This window comes from Motacilla alba, chromosome 4, assembly GCF_015832195.1.
Source record: "Motacilla alba alba isolate MOTALB_02 chromosome 4, Motacilla_alba_V1.0_pri, whole genome shotgun sequence".
Lineage (NCBI taxonomy): Eukaryota > Metazoa > Chordata > Aves > Passeriformes > Motacillidae > Motacilla > Motacilla alba.
In genome coordinates this window covers 23,939,293-23,959,892 of record NC_052019.1, presented here as the reverse complement: position 1 = coordinate 23,959,892, position 20,600 = coordinate 23,939,293, and the positions used below count along the sequence as shown (strand labels likewise).

General features: G+C 37.8%; 1 protein-coding gene across 1 annotated transcript in view; it reads right to left on the bottom strand.

The window, feature by feature from the left end:
- Positions 1-438: 438 nt before the first annotated feature.
- The window catches only part of GRXCR1 (glutaredoxin and cysteine rich domain containing 1), a 38,251-nt gene continuing 18,089 nt past the window's right edge, over positions 439-20,600 (bottom strand). Inside the window, exons 4-6 of the mRNA XM_038136341.1 lie at positions 10,428-10,649; positions 2,534-2,599; positions 439-618 (exon numbers count right to left, since the gene is read on the bottom strand). Coding sequence (XP_037992269.1) covers positions 439-618; positions 2,534-2,599; positions 10,428-10,649 — 468 coding nt within the window. The remainder of the gene's footprint in view (positions 619-2,533; positions 2,600-10,427; positions 10,650-20,600) is intronic.

Here is a 20,600-nt window from a genome sequence, read left to right as displayed (position 1 = left end):
GAAATGTTGTGTGGAACAGTCTTGGGCAAATCCACATTACAAAATCTTTATTCTCACTGAATTTGAAAGCAGCATTGCTCAATAATCTGAAGCTTAAGCTTCATTTTGCTGTAATTTTGAGTGCATTACTCAAAAACACATATGACTGCTGATGGTCCCATATAGAAAAAGAAAGAATTCATATATGCGATAAGTTTTCCAGACTACAAATCTCTCTATAAGGAGATTTGAAAGAAGTATTTTAGAGTTCATTATATGGTCAACAGTCGAAGATCAAAAAGCTCAAATGCTCAAACCAGAAGTATACAACAAATGGATTTTTATTGACTGTTTTGGATAAATGGATTAATTAAAAAAAAAAAAAAAACAAAAAAAAACAACATATTACAAACTGGTGCAGTACCATAAAATGTGTTTGAACATGTGGAGATGCCATTTTCAGCCTGCACAGCTCCTGCAGCGCTGGAGCCCATTCTCATTGCAAGCAGTACACTTGAGGGCTTTGAAGGAGTCCGTAAAGCAGTTCCGGAACACGGACATCTTGCTCCCATGGCACGCTGAGCACGGCAGGAAACCAAAGCCCCCGCAAGAGAGGCACTCTTGAGGATGCTGCACTCTCTGCTCAAAGAATGAAAGAAAGACAAAAATGTTACCTCATCAATCGCCATAAGGTCTAGGACAATGAGGACTCCAGGATAGCTAAAAATACACATCCTGGTTCCCATTTTGGGCAAGACCCACCATCCCCATCCCATGGCAAACCATCATGGCAGAGCAGTAAGTCTGCCTTTTCCTTTGGCCAGATCCACATGCAATGTCAGAGAGGCTCACTGCAGGTTCATTGGTCACTTAATACCTCCCTAGCCTGCGTTTATACTTGCCAAAACAGCAAGATAAAGGATAGCCTGCATCCATTACTTGGATGTTGTTTAGGTCTAGATTAAATCTAGGAGGTATTGTGATGATTGAATCCAAACTCCAGGCAGTTTATGCTGATGTTATGTTTTCTGTGCTGTACATTAAGATATATATTATGACTTTCAGCATTTGCATGCTCATGCTGAACATATTACACCTATTGCAGTTAAAGCTGATGATATCAAAAAGCCATTCATAGCTTCTGACAAGTGGTATTCAAGGAAATAAGTGGTGTACTCAAATTTATGGATGTAGAATGCTGAAGCTTTAAGAGTAAAGAAGAAAGATCATCAATGTCCAACAGTTATATCCAGGGAAAATTGCTCCAAGGAAGGCTTGAGGCCTCTCAATTGTCCCAATTCCCAAGTAAAACAATAAATTTACTCTATTTTTTATTGGATTACAGACAGTGGTGCATAGAAGAAGAGATTTCAATGACTCTTTTAAGTTGCACTTGCTGAAAATATGGCTTGGCTAATTTATTTAATGATTGCCTTAAAGCTCAAATCAGATAAAGGAAAGGTATGCCACTTTGGGTACTTACCACCACCTGTTTTAGCATTGAACTGCTGAGTACGGACTTTGCAGGTTGTTCACAAAGAAAGAACAAAAATCCATACAATTCCTGCTACTGTCAGTCTGAGGAATTGTGTACCACTAAAAATTAGTGACAAATTATTACCAGAGTACAGTAAAATACCCACCGAAAATGTAGTATCTGGAGTACCATCAAGAAAAATGAAAATATTTCTGCAAATCCATTAATAATAGCATTCATCTATTGAAAACTCAGATGAGCATGCAAACAAGGCATTTTTTCCTTTTGTTCTGTAGCTCATAAACTTGCTGTTCCTCTTCACAAGGCAAACAGCTCCTATTACTATCAGCTCTTCCAGGGACAACAATTGGAAATATTTAATGTAAAATTAACATTGTTTTTATCTCAAGTGTGCTCCCATCTTTTGTAATTTTGGTGAATATTTACTTTATTGAACATTACTGCAAACAATCTCAAAATTTTAAGAGAATAATATTTTTAATCTTTACATTCATTATTGTTTGTTGAGCTTGTAAATATACAGATACCTTTGGATGTAGTTAAGAGAACTAACAAAAGTTACAAAAACAAGGCAAAATTGCTTTAGCTCAGTTTCTTGAGCAATGACCATTTCCTCCTTGAACAGTTTGTGGAACCACTTTTGGCATCTCCAGCAATGAAGAAAACAGACTGCCTCTTGCAATTGTAGTAAACCCATTTTTGAGGAACAGAATAAATAAGACGAAAAAACCCAAACCAACCAAAGACTCCCAAAAAAATCACCAAAAGGCAGTGAAGCAGTGGTTGTATTCAGTGAGAAGTTATGAATTTCCTGTAGTCTGACGTTGTTTGCCCTATATATGTACTTTTTTGACCCAAGATTAGGACACATATTTGACTTGGTAATAACATTTTAGGGCCTGCACCCCAAAACAGGGTGTAAAAAAGACTAAAACAAAAAAGCATTTGGGTTCATCAGTTTATAGTAGAAGAAAAGGAAATGGTTAAAAAGAACATCTACTCAATTACAAATAGTAAATGTATATTCCCTGTGTTTATTTGCAGAAATACAATTACCTCAATTTTGGTTAAGAGATCCTGCAGTTCCCCAGATTCATTCATTAGTAAAATTTTCTCAGCACCCTATTAGGAAAAGAAGATGAAAAATGTCAGGCATTTCACCATGCAAAAACCAGAGATGATTACAAGATTTGGACTTGAAATTTTAAATAGGCTGAGGACAAATTTGACTCACATTAATTGTATTGCAATTAGGTCAACCTTAATAAAGTTAGAAGGAGAGGAGAATCTAATCACAGGTTTGATAGCAATGCCTAAAGTTCATTAGCAATGTGACATATCACATTGCCTTTTCTGTAAAAGGGGACACAGCTTGGAAATTCTGACCGTCTTCCCCTTATTTTACGGGGTATGCTTCCTGACAGAATAAAAGATATTTCTAATTATGTCAAAATATTTCTATTATGTCAAAAAATTACAATTTTATAAATATACGACACATCAGAGAATGAAGCAAAATTAGAAGAGGAGATTTTATTTCAAATATTCTGACAGCTGACCATTGAATTAAGACATAATATGCCTTATGTATAACAAAAGGAGAAAAAGACTAATGAAAATACTCTAACAACATTAAAGTCAGACACAACAGAATGTAATATTAATTTAGTCTGATTGCATTAGGCCTCTTAGGGATTCTGTGTTCTCAGCCAAAGCTCTACTGAAGCACTGGGGAATTTTTTCCTCCTGAAAGTAAATGCTAAGAGACCTGCAGACAAAATTAAACTGTTAGGAAGGATAGGGAACTTCTTCCCTTCTCTTCTAATTAGAGCACCACATTTGAACATCTGAACTTCACTTGGAGAACAAATTTCATTGAATATTAATTCTTGTGAAATACTTGCAGACACTTTTAATCAGAAACCAACAAAAGGTGAGGAAACTGAGGCACAGATACACAGGCCTTACTTGCTGCCGGGGCAATTGGCCATATCTTCACCCATGGTGAGCTCATGCCATTGTGCTGCCCCAGTTTGCTGGTCCCTGCATTCCAAATTGTTAAATTTTGTCTTTGAGTTTGCTTCCAGCCTTAACTAAAAGGTGCGGTGGGACACTGCCACAGGGCTGAGGTGCAGTGGGATGCTGGCGCACATCTCAGATGTGCCATTAGTTCGAGCGGCCCGTGGTCAGCACCAGCTCCTCACCAGCACCTCTCCCAGTTTCTGGGAGGTACAGGAAAAGCAGCTGGTGAGAACAGGGAATACATCTGTGACTCCAATGTACCTCCATGTGTCCAGCCATTCACAGAACCTTGCTGGGGACTACTGAGGCTACAAGTGTGTAGCCCAAAAGCCAACTAAAGTCAACCAAACCTTTCAAAGCTCTTTTTATGACACCCTACTAAGGTTATTTTCCATTTAGAAAGTCTTTTTGCTTAGATTTGTAAAAAACATCAGCACTTTTGACTCTCTGTTTGATGATTTTAGTTGAAAAAGAAAATGTTAATATTTTAGTGGATGTGGAAAGCCACATTTTCAGTGGACACTGCTTTTACAGTGTTATACTTTCAAAGGGAGAGATTTAAAAAAAGAAGGATCGCACAAGGCAATTAGTTGTAGTTAATTAGTCACAGAAGATGACAGGGGACTGATGAGCTAGCCTTATTGTGTTGACTCTTCTACTGAAATCCATTACAGATCATGGGCACAGAGTGCATGAGGTGTCTGTGTCCCCAGCAGAGCAGGTTTTAGCAGTCTGTTGGCCCCTTTCATGCTTGTCCTCTCATCTTTTCACACAGAGGAGCAGGCAATGGGACCAATTGGCACAACGTGGCCAAGGCAGCCCATAGAGGATTGGCTTCGAGTTTGAATACACTGCAGCAGCTTAAGACAAAGCTTGTGCTGCTCTTCTGAGTAGAGACATTAAGGATTTGCAACTTTATTGCAAATTGATGATGATTATTGATTATCCAAATTCCTTAAGCTGGACAAGCCTCAATTTGCCCCCTTTAGGAAAAACTCTCTTCTCTGTTGCCACAGGGAAAAACATTCCTGTGACTTCTGCCCTATGTTTCCATGATGTATAATGTTAATTGGCTTTTACAACACAGTAATTAAAAGTTTGACAGGTTTCCCATTATAGATTTATATTTTAAAGGATTTATATTTCTGATGACATTCAGTCAGTCAGCTGTGTTCCTTACAAAGTAGAAAGCTATGGTTTTTAAATTAATACCCAAACATCAGAATGGCTATCAATGTTTTTAAGCGCCACTCTGTCTTCTCTGATTAACGGCAGCCCCAAGTGGAATATATATAGAAGTCTGTAAAGGTTAACCTTCCCTCTGGATCTTTGAGTCTTAACACACAGAATCCATAATTAACAGAGTAATTGATACAGCTGTTAAGTCTAATAGGTGCTTTCTGACCTCAAAGTGATGTCTTTCTTTTTCTTCCTAGGTTGTGCTCAGTCCACAATTGCTCAGAAATGTATGTGAAGTCTTAAGTAGTCTGTCCCTTCAGAGAGTAAGGAGGGACAATGAGCATAATCTTCAGTGAGAAGCAAGTTTTCAGGTTTCTTACCCATTTTTTTGAATTTCAAAGTAGAAGCCTGTGAATCCTTTATCTACTAATTTTGCTGAATCTCTCAGCTGAATTTTGCTGGAGGAGTCCAGGGGTCATAGCCAGATATTCCATTGGCAAGGAAATGCCACAGACTTGGCTAAATCACTCCGCAAATTTTCCAGATGCTTTTAATTAATAAAATTATTTTCCCAATTTTCCATTGAGGATATCCAGAAATTAGCATCCTGTTTCAAATATGAAATTCCCATTAACTGTAGAACTAGGACAAGGTCCACTAATTTTCTACCGCCCCAGCTCTGTCTGGTTAATAAACCTGTCTGTTGCTACCTATCTTGGATATAAACCATTACCATCTCCAAGATGTAATTCTTCATCAAGAAATAAACACAGATATATGGCTCTGCATTTGGCTTTACTAGAATACCTGCAGGTTTTGGGAAGCAGCCTCTCTTCCACATCATTCCTTATATACTGAGAAAAATTAGCAAGGCTCCGCACCATCCCTCTTGTGGACAGATTTGCAGTGCAGATAGATTGCATGCCCTATTTCCTATTTTGCTAAGTACATAAGCAAGGCCTCTTGTTAGGGCAGCAAAAATGCACTCACACTCTTCACCATTGTGGTCTTCAGTCACTCGGGGCCACCAAATGTGAGTTTTGCAGGGGTCCCAGGATGAGGGAAGAGACAAGAATCTTGACTCCATGTTTCAGAAGGCTGGTGTATTATATTATGAATATGTTATATTAAAAATGCTATATTAAAACTATACTAAAAGAACAGAGAGAAAGTATTCATCAGAAGGCCAGACAAGTATGGAAAGGAATGAATAACAAAGGCTCCTAACTGACCAGAGAGTCTGACCCAGCTGCATCCTTGATTTGTTATTGAGTAGAAACACCTAACATGGACCAATCAAAGAAGCACCTGTTGCATTCCACAGCAGCAGATAGTTATTGTTTACATTTCTTTCCTGAGGCTCCTCAGCTTCTCAGGAGAAGAAAATCCTGGCAAAAGGATTTTCATAAAATATATCTGTGACACACCATCCCTGGCCCGCGTTCTTCACAGGGATGTTGCGGGGAGCTGGGCTGTGAATGTCCCGTCTCCTCCCACAGCTCACACTCTGTTCTGCCCACAGCACCACATCTCTCACAGCCAGGGCCCCTTGGCAGCAGGGACACAGGGGGTACAAATAACTGCCTGGAAATCTTCCCAAAACTGAGAAAATTGACACTGCAATATGGTACTGGCATCAGAAAGTCCAGATTTGGTATGCAAAGAATGGGAAAGTTTGATGTGTAAAAAGCAATTGAACCCTGCGTTTCCTGACATGTTAAACTGCAAAATGGAGGAAACAAGTGGGAAAAGGCTAGGTGACTGAATGAAATAATTAAATAAGAGTTTTAGTGTCACAGAGCTATTCATATCCTCCCATCAGGTGAATACCAGAAGAATCTATTTAACAAAACACAGAGAAAAATTAAATAGATATAGCCACTGGAAATCAACTAAAAAGAAACTGTTAATTCCTGTTTCACAAAAAAAACCTATCCACATATATTTTCTAAAAGTTAGTTACAAAAATCCTCATTATTTTTGGAAAGGATCATAACCATTGTGTCAAAATAATTTTACTATAAATCTAATGCTATTTTGGATTCATTCTAGCTAGGAAAACCAAACAGGAGATATTTTCTTCAGAAAAAACAGTCTTAAATTCACATATCTGAAAAAAATCAAGGAGGTATGTATGGCAAGTGAACACTGGAATTCAATAATCTATTTCAAGTGGAAAAAAATACATGTATTTTTAAAATATTATGCTGTGAGTTAACATATTTACAAAGAATTACTTATTTGCCTGTTTTATTTGCATCCCTTTTCCAGGTATGTGGGTCTTTGCATAACATAAACCCTTAACTATTCTGAATGTGTTTATAAGAGTAAATGAGTGCTGTAAGAGTAAATAAATTATTTTTTTCTGTGTGGCTTTCTGTTTTCTGGGAGCAATTTTTTATTCTGCATTGGTATCCCAGCAGATGGCATAATTCCATTTCAGATGGAGACAACTTCAGGTGAAAAGAAGGGATTAGATCAGCCAGTAAATAGCATGCAGCAGAAAGAAACAGCAATTTCCTGACAGACTGATATTTAGACAGTGTGTATCAAGAAATACAATGCTTCAATCCTGAAAAAAAAAAGAGAGGATTAAAAGCTCTGCTGTACTGCAGCATGCAGTACTTTCCTTGACAGGGGCTAAACACGATTTTTTTTTTTTTTATTGCTTCTGCCCAAGTCATGGACTTGTTTCATTGTCCCTGTGCAGGCAATGATAAATTCCACAGCACTGTGAATATTTATGCCCACAGCCTGCAATGCTCAAACAACTTCGTCCATGCTTCTGAATAGCTTGGGTACAATATACTCTATCAGATGTACATACGCTGGGTTTTGGTGCTTTTGTTACTTGTATCTCATTAAGAATAATCTTTCACCTTTCAAAACTGTTCATATTTTATTTCAATGTTGGTTTTTTTTCTCGTTATGACTCATTGAAAGCTGCATAGCTCAATATAGATTGTCCTTTGTGCTGCTCCATGCAATCTCCTTCAGGGAGGGATTTCTCAGGAAATAAATATTCAAAATTTAAAAAAAAATTTAAAAAAAAAAAGAAAAGAAAAGAGAGAGAGAGAGAGAAAGGAAAAGAATGCATTGTTTATTTACTGACACACTGACACACCAGGCTTTGGGATTTCTGTGTTTCATTTCCATATCAGAAGTTAATTATTACAAAAAGCATTATAGAAGTATCCGTATTATCAATGAGACCAAGTCCTGTAATCAGTTCTCAATTGCATTTGAATGAAACACAAGCCTGGCACAGGTTCCAGCCAATATACAGCCTTTGGGGTCTCAATGCACTGTCTTCTGAAGGTGAATTGACAGAGCTGGGGAGGGAGTACTTCACTGCCAGACCCTCTCAACACACACCCCTCCTTATTTCTCTAAATTAATGAGTTTCAGATTCTCTTGTAAAGACACATAAAGACAGAGAAATAACTGCCATAAAATAGTGGGGCTTGCCACATTTACCAAACAGAATGAGGGCACACAGGTCCCTTCAGCCTGTCCAAGTGCCAGGCTCAACCTGGGGCTCTCCTTCCCCAGTGCACCAGCCACAGGTGCTCCGCTCTCAGCCACAGAGCACGGCACATGTCAGCCCTGCTCACACTGAACTTGGCTTTCTCACCGTGCTAAAGCACATCTCCTCTCAGCTAAAGCACACCAGAGCGGTGCTGCAGCAAGCAGCAGTGCCTCCCATGATGATAATTAGTGCAGAGCATGGAGGGCACAGATCTTGTGCAGGAGGAGGAGCGAGGCACATGCTGCCATGAGCTCTCTGTGAGCAGAGGCGCTGTCTCATGCATTGTTCCCTGCCTGCAAAGCTGCTTTTCCACAAATAATGTCACTCTTACATGGAATAACTCTAATTAACTCATTAAACTGAAGTTTTTTTTTCCAGCTAACTACAGTGTACCTCATCAAGTTAAAGGGAAAAAAAAGAAGGAAGAAAAAGAAGCAGGAAAACACACCCCATATCTGGGGGTTTTCCTGGTTTTTAGCAGCCCATTGCTTTTAGTTTTCTTGTGCTAAACAATGTAAGTGTAGTTTCCTTGCTGCAATAAATGCATCTAGATCAGAGCACTAAGTTATTTTTCTTCACCTATAGAAGGTAGATTTGTCTCTTCCATAGTAAGCTATCTTCCTAATTCACATGCCTTTTTTTCTACACATCACTAAAGAATCTCATACAGCATTTAGAGAGTTTTAATGAGATTTTATTGGGTTTTACACTGTCACTCCTCTTTTGGAAAACAAGTTTTTCACAATCTTTGAAAACAAACAAACAAACAAACAAACAAAATCCCCCAACTGACAGTGGTCTAATGGGCCATCCATCATACCAAAATGACCGTACCCAGGCATTTCCTCCAGTTAAGCAAATAATTTATTTAATCAGTTTCAGTATCTAATCTGAATTCTTTTGACAAATTGGTCGTATGTGGACTGAGATTTTCTTGGAGTCAATCATAACTCACCACTTACACATTTAGCATAATAATTAGATTAATAAATCTTCGTCTGAATCCTGTTGAATTTTAAACAGTTCCTGAATGTAGCACTTTTACTCATGGCTGGCTGGAGAGCTCTCCAAATCAGAGTTTTGATAAAAGCATATTCTACAATGAAGTAAAAATCACTGTCTGCTAATATTCTGCACACAGGTGGTTTTACAGCTGCTCTAGTGGTCTGGCAAGGCCTTTGACTGCAAATGCATTTGTTACAATGCTCAGGGAAGTCTAACTAATGCAGAACACATGGAAATCTTGGAAGGGATGGGGAAAAAGATGAGAAAGTGTTCATACAGACCCAATATTTATTATCCCTGATTGTTGGTTACACTGCATTTTGTTACTTAAATGTTTTGTGAAAATGAAAGCTTTAAGTGATGCAAACACAGTAACCTCACTGTGTTTAAATATAGTTTGCCTTCACAAATCACAGCCTCGCAGTTGGTGCTAATTGCTAGCTTTTCACCACTCAAGACAAATACCTTCTCTGAGTTTTCAAACTGTTTTCTTTGTGCCACTTTACAGAATCTTTTTCTTTTGATTTCTTTTTCTGTTTATGAGAAATACATTTCAAATATACAGGTTCAATTAAAAGGTGATTTTGAATGTCAGTAGGCTTCTAGACCTAGAACACTAGTGCACAAATTGGGATTTTCCATTTGGAGTTTATGTTTTACAGTAGGGCAGTGTTGGGCTCTTCTCTCTCTTCTACAGCTAAGCTTTTTAAAAAGTAAGTACTAATCAATTTTGTATCTAAAATATGTTCACTTGATTACAGATCCTGATACAGACTACATCATCTAAAATGCAATGTCTATTTAAAGTCTGACACTCCAAAGTGTTAGTCTCTTATTCAACATAGATATTAGTGAATGACAGGTTTATGCTATGTGTATCCATCTTCCTGGGTCAATCATACATACAGGTTTTCAAAAGGAAAAAATCTATTTCTCTAGATTTTCATGATTTCAACTACAAAATGAGATTTATTTTTTTAAGAAGCAGATGATATCTTAGATGTATTATTGTCTCTTACTCCCTAGTTATCTTTTGCATCTTCAGATCAAACTTATCAGTGAGGATCTGTGCAGTGCAAAAGGATTCCTGTCTTAGCTTGTTACCATCACTGCAGCATCATAGGCAATTTTCCAAAAATCCTGCTTCTCATTCATCAAGGTTTTCATCTGCTCCTCCCAACTGTAGAATAAAATATAAGTTCATGCTTTACTTACCCCAAGATAATGGCCATCAATAAACACAACAGGGAGTGAGGGAACTTCACAGACACTTCTGCATCTTTCATCTAGTTCTTTTCCATAATCACTGTTCAGAGCAATGTTTTTTTCTTCAAATTTAACTCTATGATTTTGAAATATCTTTCTAACCAGTTCACATCTTTCAAAAGTGGTTCTCACCACACGAAGACTGGTAGTATAAATTACAATGCGGCCAAACTCCGGGACTGTTGAGACCTGGAAAAAAAATAGCTCCCATTACATTAGGCAAAGGATTAATATCTTCCAAGTATTGAGTAATTTTATTTAAAATACTATTTTAAAAAAACAGCATCTTAAAAACACAATCCAACTTTTATTCAGATGTGAAGATGGAATAGGAAAAAGTTCTTGAAAACATCAATTTAAGGCAGTTTAAGTTCTTAAAGTAAGGTACAACTTGACTTTTTTGGAAAGTCTTAGAGATGGTAAGTCAACAAATATTTTCAAGAAACTGATATATTTTAGATCCTGATGGACTTCCAAATTGGAATAAATTGACCCTGTTCTGCTGATGTCTGATTCTGTTAATACAGTCACTTGTGTTTGCACAGCCTTTGATAGCACCCAGACTAAGACTAAACTTGTTAGCTTAGATGTTATTGACAATCTGCTTCAAGAAAAGAGCCTAAGCCAAGCCTTAGCATGTCCATGACCAAAGATTAACTTAGAATACTTTAGGTGCCCACGCTGAACCAGATAATGACTGCAGAAGGTACAGATGTATCCCTAATTTTTAATGTAGTTCCTCAAGAAATTATTTTAACATCCAAAAAAATATAATTTTTGTGTATTCAATGTCCAATCAAAACCCTACTGCAGCTAGCTGGAAAAGAGTTTCACACTAAAATTCAGATTTTACTTTTTACTCCACTTTTCAATATGAAAAAGTTTATGCTGTTTCTTTCCTCTCTAGGATGACAACAGTTAAATAGTGTAAATACTACAGGGATTAATTTCCTCAAGAGAGTGTGACAGATTTTCAAGAAGTCTGAGAATCATTCTTCTAAATAAAGATATTATGTTCAAATATATAACTAAAATCCCAGCTTTTTAAGAGCATTTCCAAGCTTTCCAAATTATCCATTGTATTCAGCAAATTCTATTTAATTATTTCATCATTATTCCAGGAGTCAAAACACAAGGTAGAAAATAAAAAGCAAGGACACCTCTACTACACTGTAGCACTCACTGTATGGAAAAAGAACCTTGATGGGTGAATAGATAATTTTTACCTATCGCATGAATTAACGATAATAACACAAATTGGACAGATGCCATTGCAGATTTTGCAATATAACCAGTCATGGTTTAACTTACTACGTGAATACCAAAAAAAGATCCTTGAAAAAGTATATTCTGTTTAGAGAGGTGTTTACAAGGTTCTTCATATAGTAAAGAGTTCTCAGGAAAAATATTTGTATTTCACAGATCACTTACAAAACACTGGAGGTGTTATTGCCAACATATGTAGCCATGGCTTCCATCTCCCATTCAGGAAAAGAGCCATGTTTTGATAGGTCAATATTTTTTCTCTTAGAATGGATGTCAGAAATTCAGTTTTAAGAACAAGATTTATAAAAATGGGCTACTTTTCTGCAGCCCATTTTCTAGGTTGAAAATCTGCTACACATCGTTCACACATTCCAAGTGAGAGAATTAGCTCGTTCTCTCCATAAAAGACAAGTACTCTACATAAATACTGCAAAATATTTTAGTAACCACACATGGGTTGCCTGAAGGAAGAGGAGTTTGTTGTTTTCATAAGTAACCAAAAGAAGTTCTTAAAATATTACTTAAATAGAAAATTTCATGTATTCCTCATTTCATCCTCTTGAGGAGACAATACATTTTGAAGTGCAAAACTCTTCAACAGGAGGGAAGCTCTTGTTCTTCCACAGCTCTAATCTCTAATGCTGCTTGTTCCCAGACACCAGAGGCTGGCAGCATGGGTACAGACAGTCATTATCTAGTGAAGCATCAGGTCTGTGGTGTCCCTACAGCATACAAATAAGCACCTGAAGAGATGGAAAAATGGAAAGTTGTAAAGTGATCCGGAAAGATATCAAGTGGAAGGACTGTACATAGAGTCACTTTTATGCTTGTTGCTTTATTTTCTCCTAATGTGGCAGTGAAGAAATACCATTGTTTGCCCTGCGAAGAAATATCAAGAACACTGATTAAGCAATTCTTCAGGGAAATTTTCACAGAACCCTTGTTTCTGTGCTACAAATGTACACAACTTGTCCTTGCAAGGACTTTTGCCATGGAAAGATAGCCTTTTTGCCACCTGTCTGAAAACCACATTGGTAATGAACAACAGGGGGGTTATAATCTACATTAATTCTTATTTTTCTAAGCAATATAGAGGCTGAAAACTGTCAAATTTAATTACCAGAATAGACTTTTGAAGTAAACCAGTAAACACTGTGCTTTTCCTTCCTAGGTTGGAACTGTGGCAAAACCATAATAAATAACAAGCAATGTAAACAAATGAAAAGAAAGACACTTTTGAAAATGAACTTTTATAATATTGCATTGCAAATTTGAAATTCAAATCACCTCATGTAACTCACAAACGCACACAAAACTCTAGATGAAATTAAACAGAAGGCTATTCTCTGATTAATGGGCATGACAAAACTTTAATAAAGCTGTGGAAGTCGGACAGATGAATATATCAAAAGATTTGGAGGAACTTATATTAGCCACTTATTTGCACTTCTTGTAGGTGGAATTCTCATTGCAGCAAGAAGCTTATGATCCCTAAGCTTTCTGTATATTTTTCATATATTTGTAGCTTTTCAAATAGCTAATGCATGACTGTAGGTCCAGTACTTTCCCTATCCTTTTCCCCTAGATATTAGAACAATAAGCTAACCTTGTAGTACATTCCTGAAATACTGTTTAGTCCTATTGTCAGGAAGATGGTCTACAAGAAGAACATTTTGTTTTCCAACCGGAATCTGAGACATCATAACAAGAAGTGGGGCAAAGAAGCCCTTGGATCAACTCCAAGGGGTTGACCCAGGGCTGGGGTACTGGGGCAACTGAATTGGGTGCATCTGTTAGACATCCTAGTTATTAACCTTGTAAAAAATTGTATAAATCCAGCCAGGTGTGCCCATCACCACTGGGATACCTGGAAGCTTCCAAAGAAAGGTCTGCTTTTTACTTTACTATTCTAATACTGTTGCAAGGGTTTTTTTCTCTTTTGATTATAAGCAACACTTACCATTTGGCCTAATACCATTTGGCCTAAAGTGGCAACTACTGTGTCATGTTCTGGAAACCCTGTGCACATGGGCCAAGGTTTGCTTCAGAGAAAGTGCCTGCATGGGAAGATTGCCAAGGAAGAGATTTAAGTTTTCGGGAGGAAATGAAGTTGCTTTAGTAGTAGTAGTCCTCTAGTAGTAGTAGTAGTCCTCTACATCATTTGCAGCTCTTAGTTTAGCAGCCCAATGTTACCATCTCCCCAAGAGTCTAAGGGCACATTCTGCATTACTGCCTCAGCCTGAAGAGCTTGCATTTTCCTTAGGAGAATCAAGTAGCCAGCAACAGCAGCACCATGACCTGCATCACTTCACAGCAGAGCTGCCACTTCCAGCCTAAGAAACAGCTGCCCTTTTCTTCTGTTTAGAGAGAATAAGTAATTACTTCATCAGTTCAGTCCTGTTCATGATTGAAAATAAAAAAAACTCAATGTTATTTACTTTGTTCCTGAGTGCAAATTATAGAATCATAACATCATTGAAGGGTTTGGGTTGCAAGGGACCTTAAGGATCACCTACTTTCAATGCCTCTACCAGGAGCAGGCACACCTCCCACTAAATCAGTTTGTTTAAAGCCCTGTCCTGATGTACAGCTGGGGAAAATCTATCCCTCTGCCATCCCACTGGCATCCATCTGACGTGGCTGACTAAATATAATCCTTAACTGGGCAAATCTTGAGGGATGTCATCCATGAGGCTCGATTTCTGAGCTCACTATCAAGTGGCAACACAAAAGAAAAAATTGCTGATGAAAAAGAGAAGGCTTAATAGAGCAAGCAGATAAGGAACAAAATGAAGGGATTCTGGGGACTGAAAAAAGGCTGAAAATACAGAACTAAAACCAGATGATAAACCAAAACCTAAAATGTCAGGACACTGCGAGAGCAAGAGTAGTAGACACTAAGTGTAGATATAAAAATATTAAAAATATGACAAAAAACCAAAAAAGACAGACAGAGAGAAGGTCACTGAAATCCTGAACCTTTTTTAAAGAAATCCCAGAAGTCAATGTAACTGTACAACAAACACATTACAGAATATGTGAATCTCCAAGTTGTTTGAAAATTTTGGAGTGCCTTTAAAAAAAAACTGGTTTCTATTACTAGAGCTTCTGAAATATAAAAAATTTGAGAATCATACTCCTAAAACTTGTCTTTGAGAATTTACCTTTTCCCTATAACAGTTGCCTCAACAATAATAAGAGACTTCTCAGTAGCTCTGAAAAAACACTACAATAGCCAGGTGTTTCCATGGTGCTTCTGAAAACCAAATAAATACCATTGATCACTCATTAATATTTTTGGGTTCAGACTTTCCCCACTATATCTTATCCCTGATTTTTGGGTCCAGCTGCAGATGAAGCAGCAGCAGAAGTGTCCATGTTTTTCTATTGGTCTTATAGTTACCTTGTCCCTGACTGGTCCTCCAGTCTGAGCAGATATTTCTCTTCTCTTTGGGAGGGGAATTTATAAAATTAACAATTGAATGACAATACCAAATTAATTTTTAAGTGTGTTTGCCATGAATCACTCTCTAAATACTATAGATTTTATTTAATATATTTTACAGCATTTTTGTCTGTTTGGTGACTTTGAGTGGCTTTTTATCTTTGGACCAAAACCCTTAACATAGATATTTTTGCAGCATGACTAATAGCTATTAGTGGTCCAAGTCAATGCTTTTGTGCTTGAAGGGTAAGAACCACTGTATTCCTTGGGGCATAAAGTGATTGCTCCTAAAACAGTGGTGAAATTTGCTTTTTGAAAACCTTTGTATATGACCATGTCTGTAAACAACTAAACAGATAAGTCTATCAGTGAGAGGAATACTGTACTCATGATGTTAGCCTCATTTTTATTTGGTTGCAAATGAAATCCGTGACAGCCACCCTCACGAAGTATTCATTCCATTTTTTTTTATTCCTCTATCTAGAAATAAAATATAAACACGTGTTTTAACCCCATTGGTCGAAAAGAACAGCTACATACATAGATCATTAATTTCAATAGAAGCATCACCCACTAATTTACATTTGAGTCTTTAAAAGAACAAAATAATAAATGAAAAAATATAGCTGTTATAGTACTTTGATAAAAGCTGAAATGCTTTATCACATATGATATTTTTAAAGGTTTATACTATGTTCAGATATAACACTCAACATGTTATTTATGCAGTACTGAATTGCTTGTGTGACCTAAATCAAGGGCTGATATACCATTCTCTGTCTCACAATATCATCTTTCAACATCTCAGAGAGTTCTGCTGAATTATGCACCCCTTGGCTCTGTAATTAGATACTATCAGACTGGCAGAAGTATCTGCTTCACTAAGTAGGCTGAGGCAGGAATATAGAGCACATTACAAACCTTGTGCCAGAGACGCCTCAGTGAGTAAAGGCAACACTCATGATCCAACAAAAATGCTGAGCAGAAGAAAACAAGTTATACATATATATACATACATGCATATTTTGTATGCATGCTTGTATACCTAAAAACTTTGAATTAAGCATCTTACTTCATAATTGGCATTACATCATTTATATCATTACCCTGAATTTGTATCAATAACAGAGTGGCAAGAAGAATTGTGATTTAGCAATAAACTGATCACAATCTAGTTTGAACTTTCTGGTTTTATTTTACGCTCAGAAAATGAAGGAAAGAAAGTAGCTATGAGTTTCTTGTTGAAGAAGTTCTGTAGAAAAAAAAGCACCAAAATTTAAGCATTTAAGTTCTGCAATATTTAAAAGCTTTTACTAGCTTTTGCAGTTTAAAAGACTTCTAAAATATATACTAAAAGTAGAGAATACTTTCTGAAGGATAATTTGAAAGTGAAAAGCTATGACCAAAATGTTTCCATTTTTTTTCTACGTGATATTCCATGAGATCATACATGTTTTCAAAAATGTACAGAATTTTATGAAAAACATACCTTTCATCAAGTCATTGTTTATATGAAAACATGCAACATTTGAATGAGACGGCTGAAGATTGGAGGCCTATGTTCAGACAAAAACCACAGTATCTGCCATCATAACCACACAGAACAATGCTAAAGGCGTTGTGAGCCAGTTCAAACATTGCTTGTTGGTTGCCTAGTTCAAATTAAAGTTTTAATGCCATTTTTCAGGAAAAATTGATTTGCTGATTGATTTGCTGGTCAGAAGACCTCTTCCAATACACAGACTTCGTCCACCAAAATAAAATGTTTTTCTTTGGCAAGATCTGTTGACACACACTGAAGCTGTTGCAAGCAGTCCCCAACCAAGGTGTGAATTCTTCATATGAAATCACATTCCCTTCCACTTCACTGTTTGCAGTCCAACCCTTTATGGGCTCTGACACAGCAAAGCAGAGTGCCCATGTAAATTTGAACCTACACAGTCTCTTAAGTACTTTAATGCATTAAGACTGCAGTCTTGTTTGCATTGCCTTCAAGGACCCAGCACTACATCAATATTTGGTAAAATTCAGAACTTTATTAAATTCAGGAAACCATACATATTGCAAAAGATCAATAGAATGAAGTCTGATTTCTGCAACACAGCACTTGAACACTCAAATGAAAGCACGGACTGGCCTTCTCTTAAAACAACACTCTACTTTGACCCCTTAGGGCAGTGGAATGAAATCACCAGTAGCCATCCTCATAACTACCAGCAAGCTGGGAAGGTCCACAGATATCAATTTACAAGAGAGGCCATCAAGAGCTGCACTCCTAAACAAGGTAGCTAGACAGTCTGGGACATTCCCAAACAGATACTAGCTTTGCTTTCTCCAAAAAAAAAAAGGGGGGGGGGGGGGGGGTCACGTCGCTGCTTTTCTCAGCTTTTAAAATAGCACAAATACTTGTGTGGATTTTGTCGGGCTGTGTGCTGTAACTCACCTCACACACAAACAGCAGCCTAGGAATACATCCGTTTCCAAAAGCTGTGTAGGAGCCCAGGCTCCTCTGCCTGTCGTAACACAGAACATGAAACATCTCTTTTGCTCCCTTTTGCATTTCATATGGCTGGCTAACTCTGAGGAGCTGGGCATAGTTACAAGGAAGGGCTGTGATCCAGCAACAACTTGAATTCCTTGATCTTCTAACTCCTGGGCTATTCTTGTGTCCCTAATCTACAAACATATTCTGCTGATTGTAAAATAGCACAGTTTTACCTCCTGAAGGTTGACATCCTCAAAATTGTTCAACTGTAGTGTAAAATAGACACAGAATGCAATTATACCTCAGATATTGATATAGCACATTTATATGTGTTTGCAACTCATTTGTACTTTTCAGACTGTACATCAATGTTGGGGATGTCAGAGGAAGTTATTTATACTGTTCCTTTTATCCTAAAATTACTCAGCAGTATAGTAAAATATGAAAAACTAAAAGGAAGTCTTTCCATCCTCTGACATCATGTGTATGAGTGCTGTTACCCTTCCTGTTCCTCAAATAATACAATTATTCACGTACATCATGTCTCTTTTCCTGCCACTGCAGGCTTTTCCACATATCTTCAGCACAGACTGCTTTTCAAGGGATATCAAAGTGCTTTCATTTCAAAGCACAAAAATTACTTCTAACACCACAGCAAAGGAGTACAGGGCATGACCTGGCCTCTCCCTGCTCTTTGCAGTGCTCCAGCTATCGGCAGGCTCAGAAGGTACAAAGACTACAGCTGAGCTCACCCTCAGTGTCCTGGCTGCTGCTCATCCAGCACACACTCACACCACCAGGTTACAGCCTGCTCCCGGGTGGCCTGAGCTCTGATAAGAGAGCAGGTTATCTCCCCAGGGCTCATGGTCTCTGCTAGACCCTGTTGCCTCTGCCTCCGTGGCCGCTAGAGTCACACTGTGTGATGCACATCTAGCTCTGACTCTGGGGTAAAAGCAGCTCCTGTTCAACAGGGCACAGCAATGCTGTGAAGTCAGCCAGGGCAAAATTTATTTCAAATAAATGAAAAATATGTTCAAATTAGTGGAAAGAAGATCACTATCTGTCCATGTCTAATTGTATTTTATTTATCAAGTGCTGAAAGTTCTATCAGTACTTTCTCATTAACGTATTTATGCCATTCAGCGTATGATAGGACAAAATGAAATATTTGAAAATCAGAACCAAATCTGTAATTAACTCCAAACAACTCTACACTTTTCCTGGAAAGAAATGCTGTAATATAATGCTTGTTTCGAAATGCTGTAATATAATGCTTGTTTCTCTTTTGCTGGCTCAGTCCTTATTTCTCTCTCACCTCATATTTACCAATTTGACAGCTCCAAGAAATTCTTCTCAAATAAAAAAAAAAAAAAAGAGAGCCTCTGGGAATGTTCCTCTGGCTGTCAAGAGAGGAAAAGCATTTCTTTGCTCTGCAAGGACACTCCTTATGAAGATTGAAGGGGAAGAGGCAGGAGCTACCGAAAATAGTTTTGTTCTCAGCAGTTTACATGAGACACTAGAAGCCAAAACAAGGAGAGTCCAACAATCTCCTTTCACATTGTGCAGCTCTTTGAAGCATTCCTGTCTTCAGCAGAAGCCAGACAAGGTGCACCAGGACTGTCCTGTGACATTTGTATGAAGCCCTTTCAGGTAGAGCCTCCTGTGTAGGGAACAGGCTAAGAGAAGTAATAGCTGAGCTGTTACCATTACTTGAATATTCCTTAATTGTTGCAGAGAGCTGGATGATTCAATTTACTAGTGTCCTCTTCCCCTAACATTAGCCTTATAAAGGCACCAAGCAAAACACAATACCATGGAGTACAAAACAGATATCAATACAATATTAGAGCCAGCCACATGGTCCTGTGGGTAATCTTTCTGCCTGTAAAAAGATGGACTGCCAATAACCTTGAAATTTCCACTACCAAAGAAAATCACAGAATCATAAAATGGTTTCGGTTAGAAGTAGACCTTGAAGTCTGCCCCCACATTATGGGCAGGGACACCTTCCACCTTCCAGTTTCTACCTCCTGAAGCACAGTTCTTTGAGTACACATTAGTGACTATTCACCTGGATAAAGTTCCATGGGAGTTAGTGGATGCATTTTACCAAATACAGTGGTTTCTTGTCAGGTGAGCAAAATGGGCTCAGACCACATGGGAAGTACACTTGCTTTTTCTGATATTGATCTTCATTTTCACTGAGAGCTTGAGTGTTTCTCAGCCTTCAGTGACAGGGCCATGGCACATTCTGGCCTTGTTTTTTCATCTGCTAGTTTAGTACCTGCGTCATCTCTGAAACAAATGCATTGAGATAGGAGAGAGTAAAGTTAGCTGTTGCTTTCACACTGTTGATCAAACAGCATGTTCTTTTATTATCCTCTTCTTCCCCCATCAGTTCATTTAGGACCAACAAGACTTGCTATACAAGAGACAAGGGGCTGGGATTACTTATAAATACAGTATTTTCAAAATGGTTCCTTTGAGACAGGAAGTAACACTAGACCACAAAACTTATTATTTACAGCAAAACAAGCTCAGTATTTCAGTGGGAAAATGCTGTTATTTCTGATAAGTACTTTTTGCTTTTCATGGGTGTTTTACAATATTTTTAATATGAACATGCTTAATCTCTTCCTTGACCTGTATAAAACATGACAATGCCCAGAGAAGTTGTGAATATGGGACTCTGGGCAACCTTGTCCAGCAAGAGGCATCCCTGTCCATGGCAAGGGGGTTAGAACTAGATAGTCTTTAAGGTTGCTTCCAGTGCAAACCGTTCTATGATTCTGTCATTCCACGTTGTGCAAACTCCAGTCAACACCTGTCCTAAAAATGAACTTTCTTTGGCATTGGCTTATGCCATATTTCCCCTCTGTGCCTACTCTGTATTGCAATGCTGATTTTAGTGTGCTGTAACCTGGCA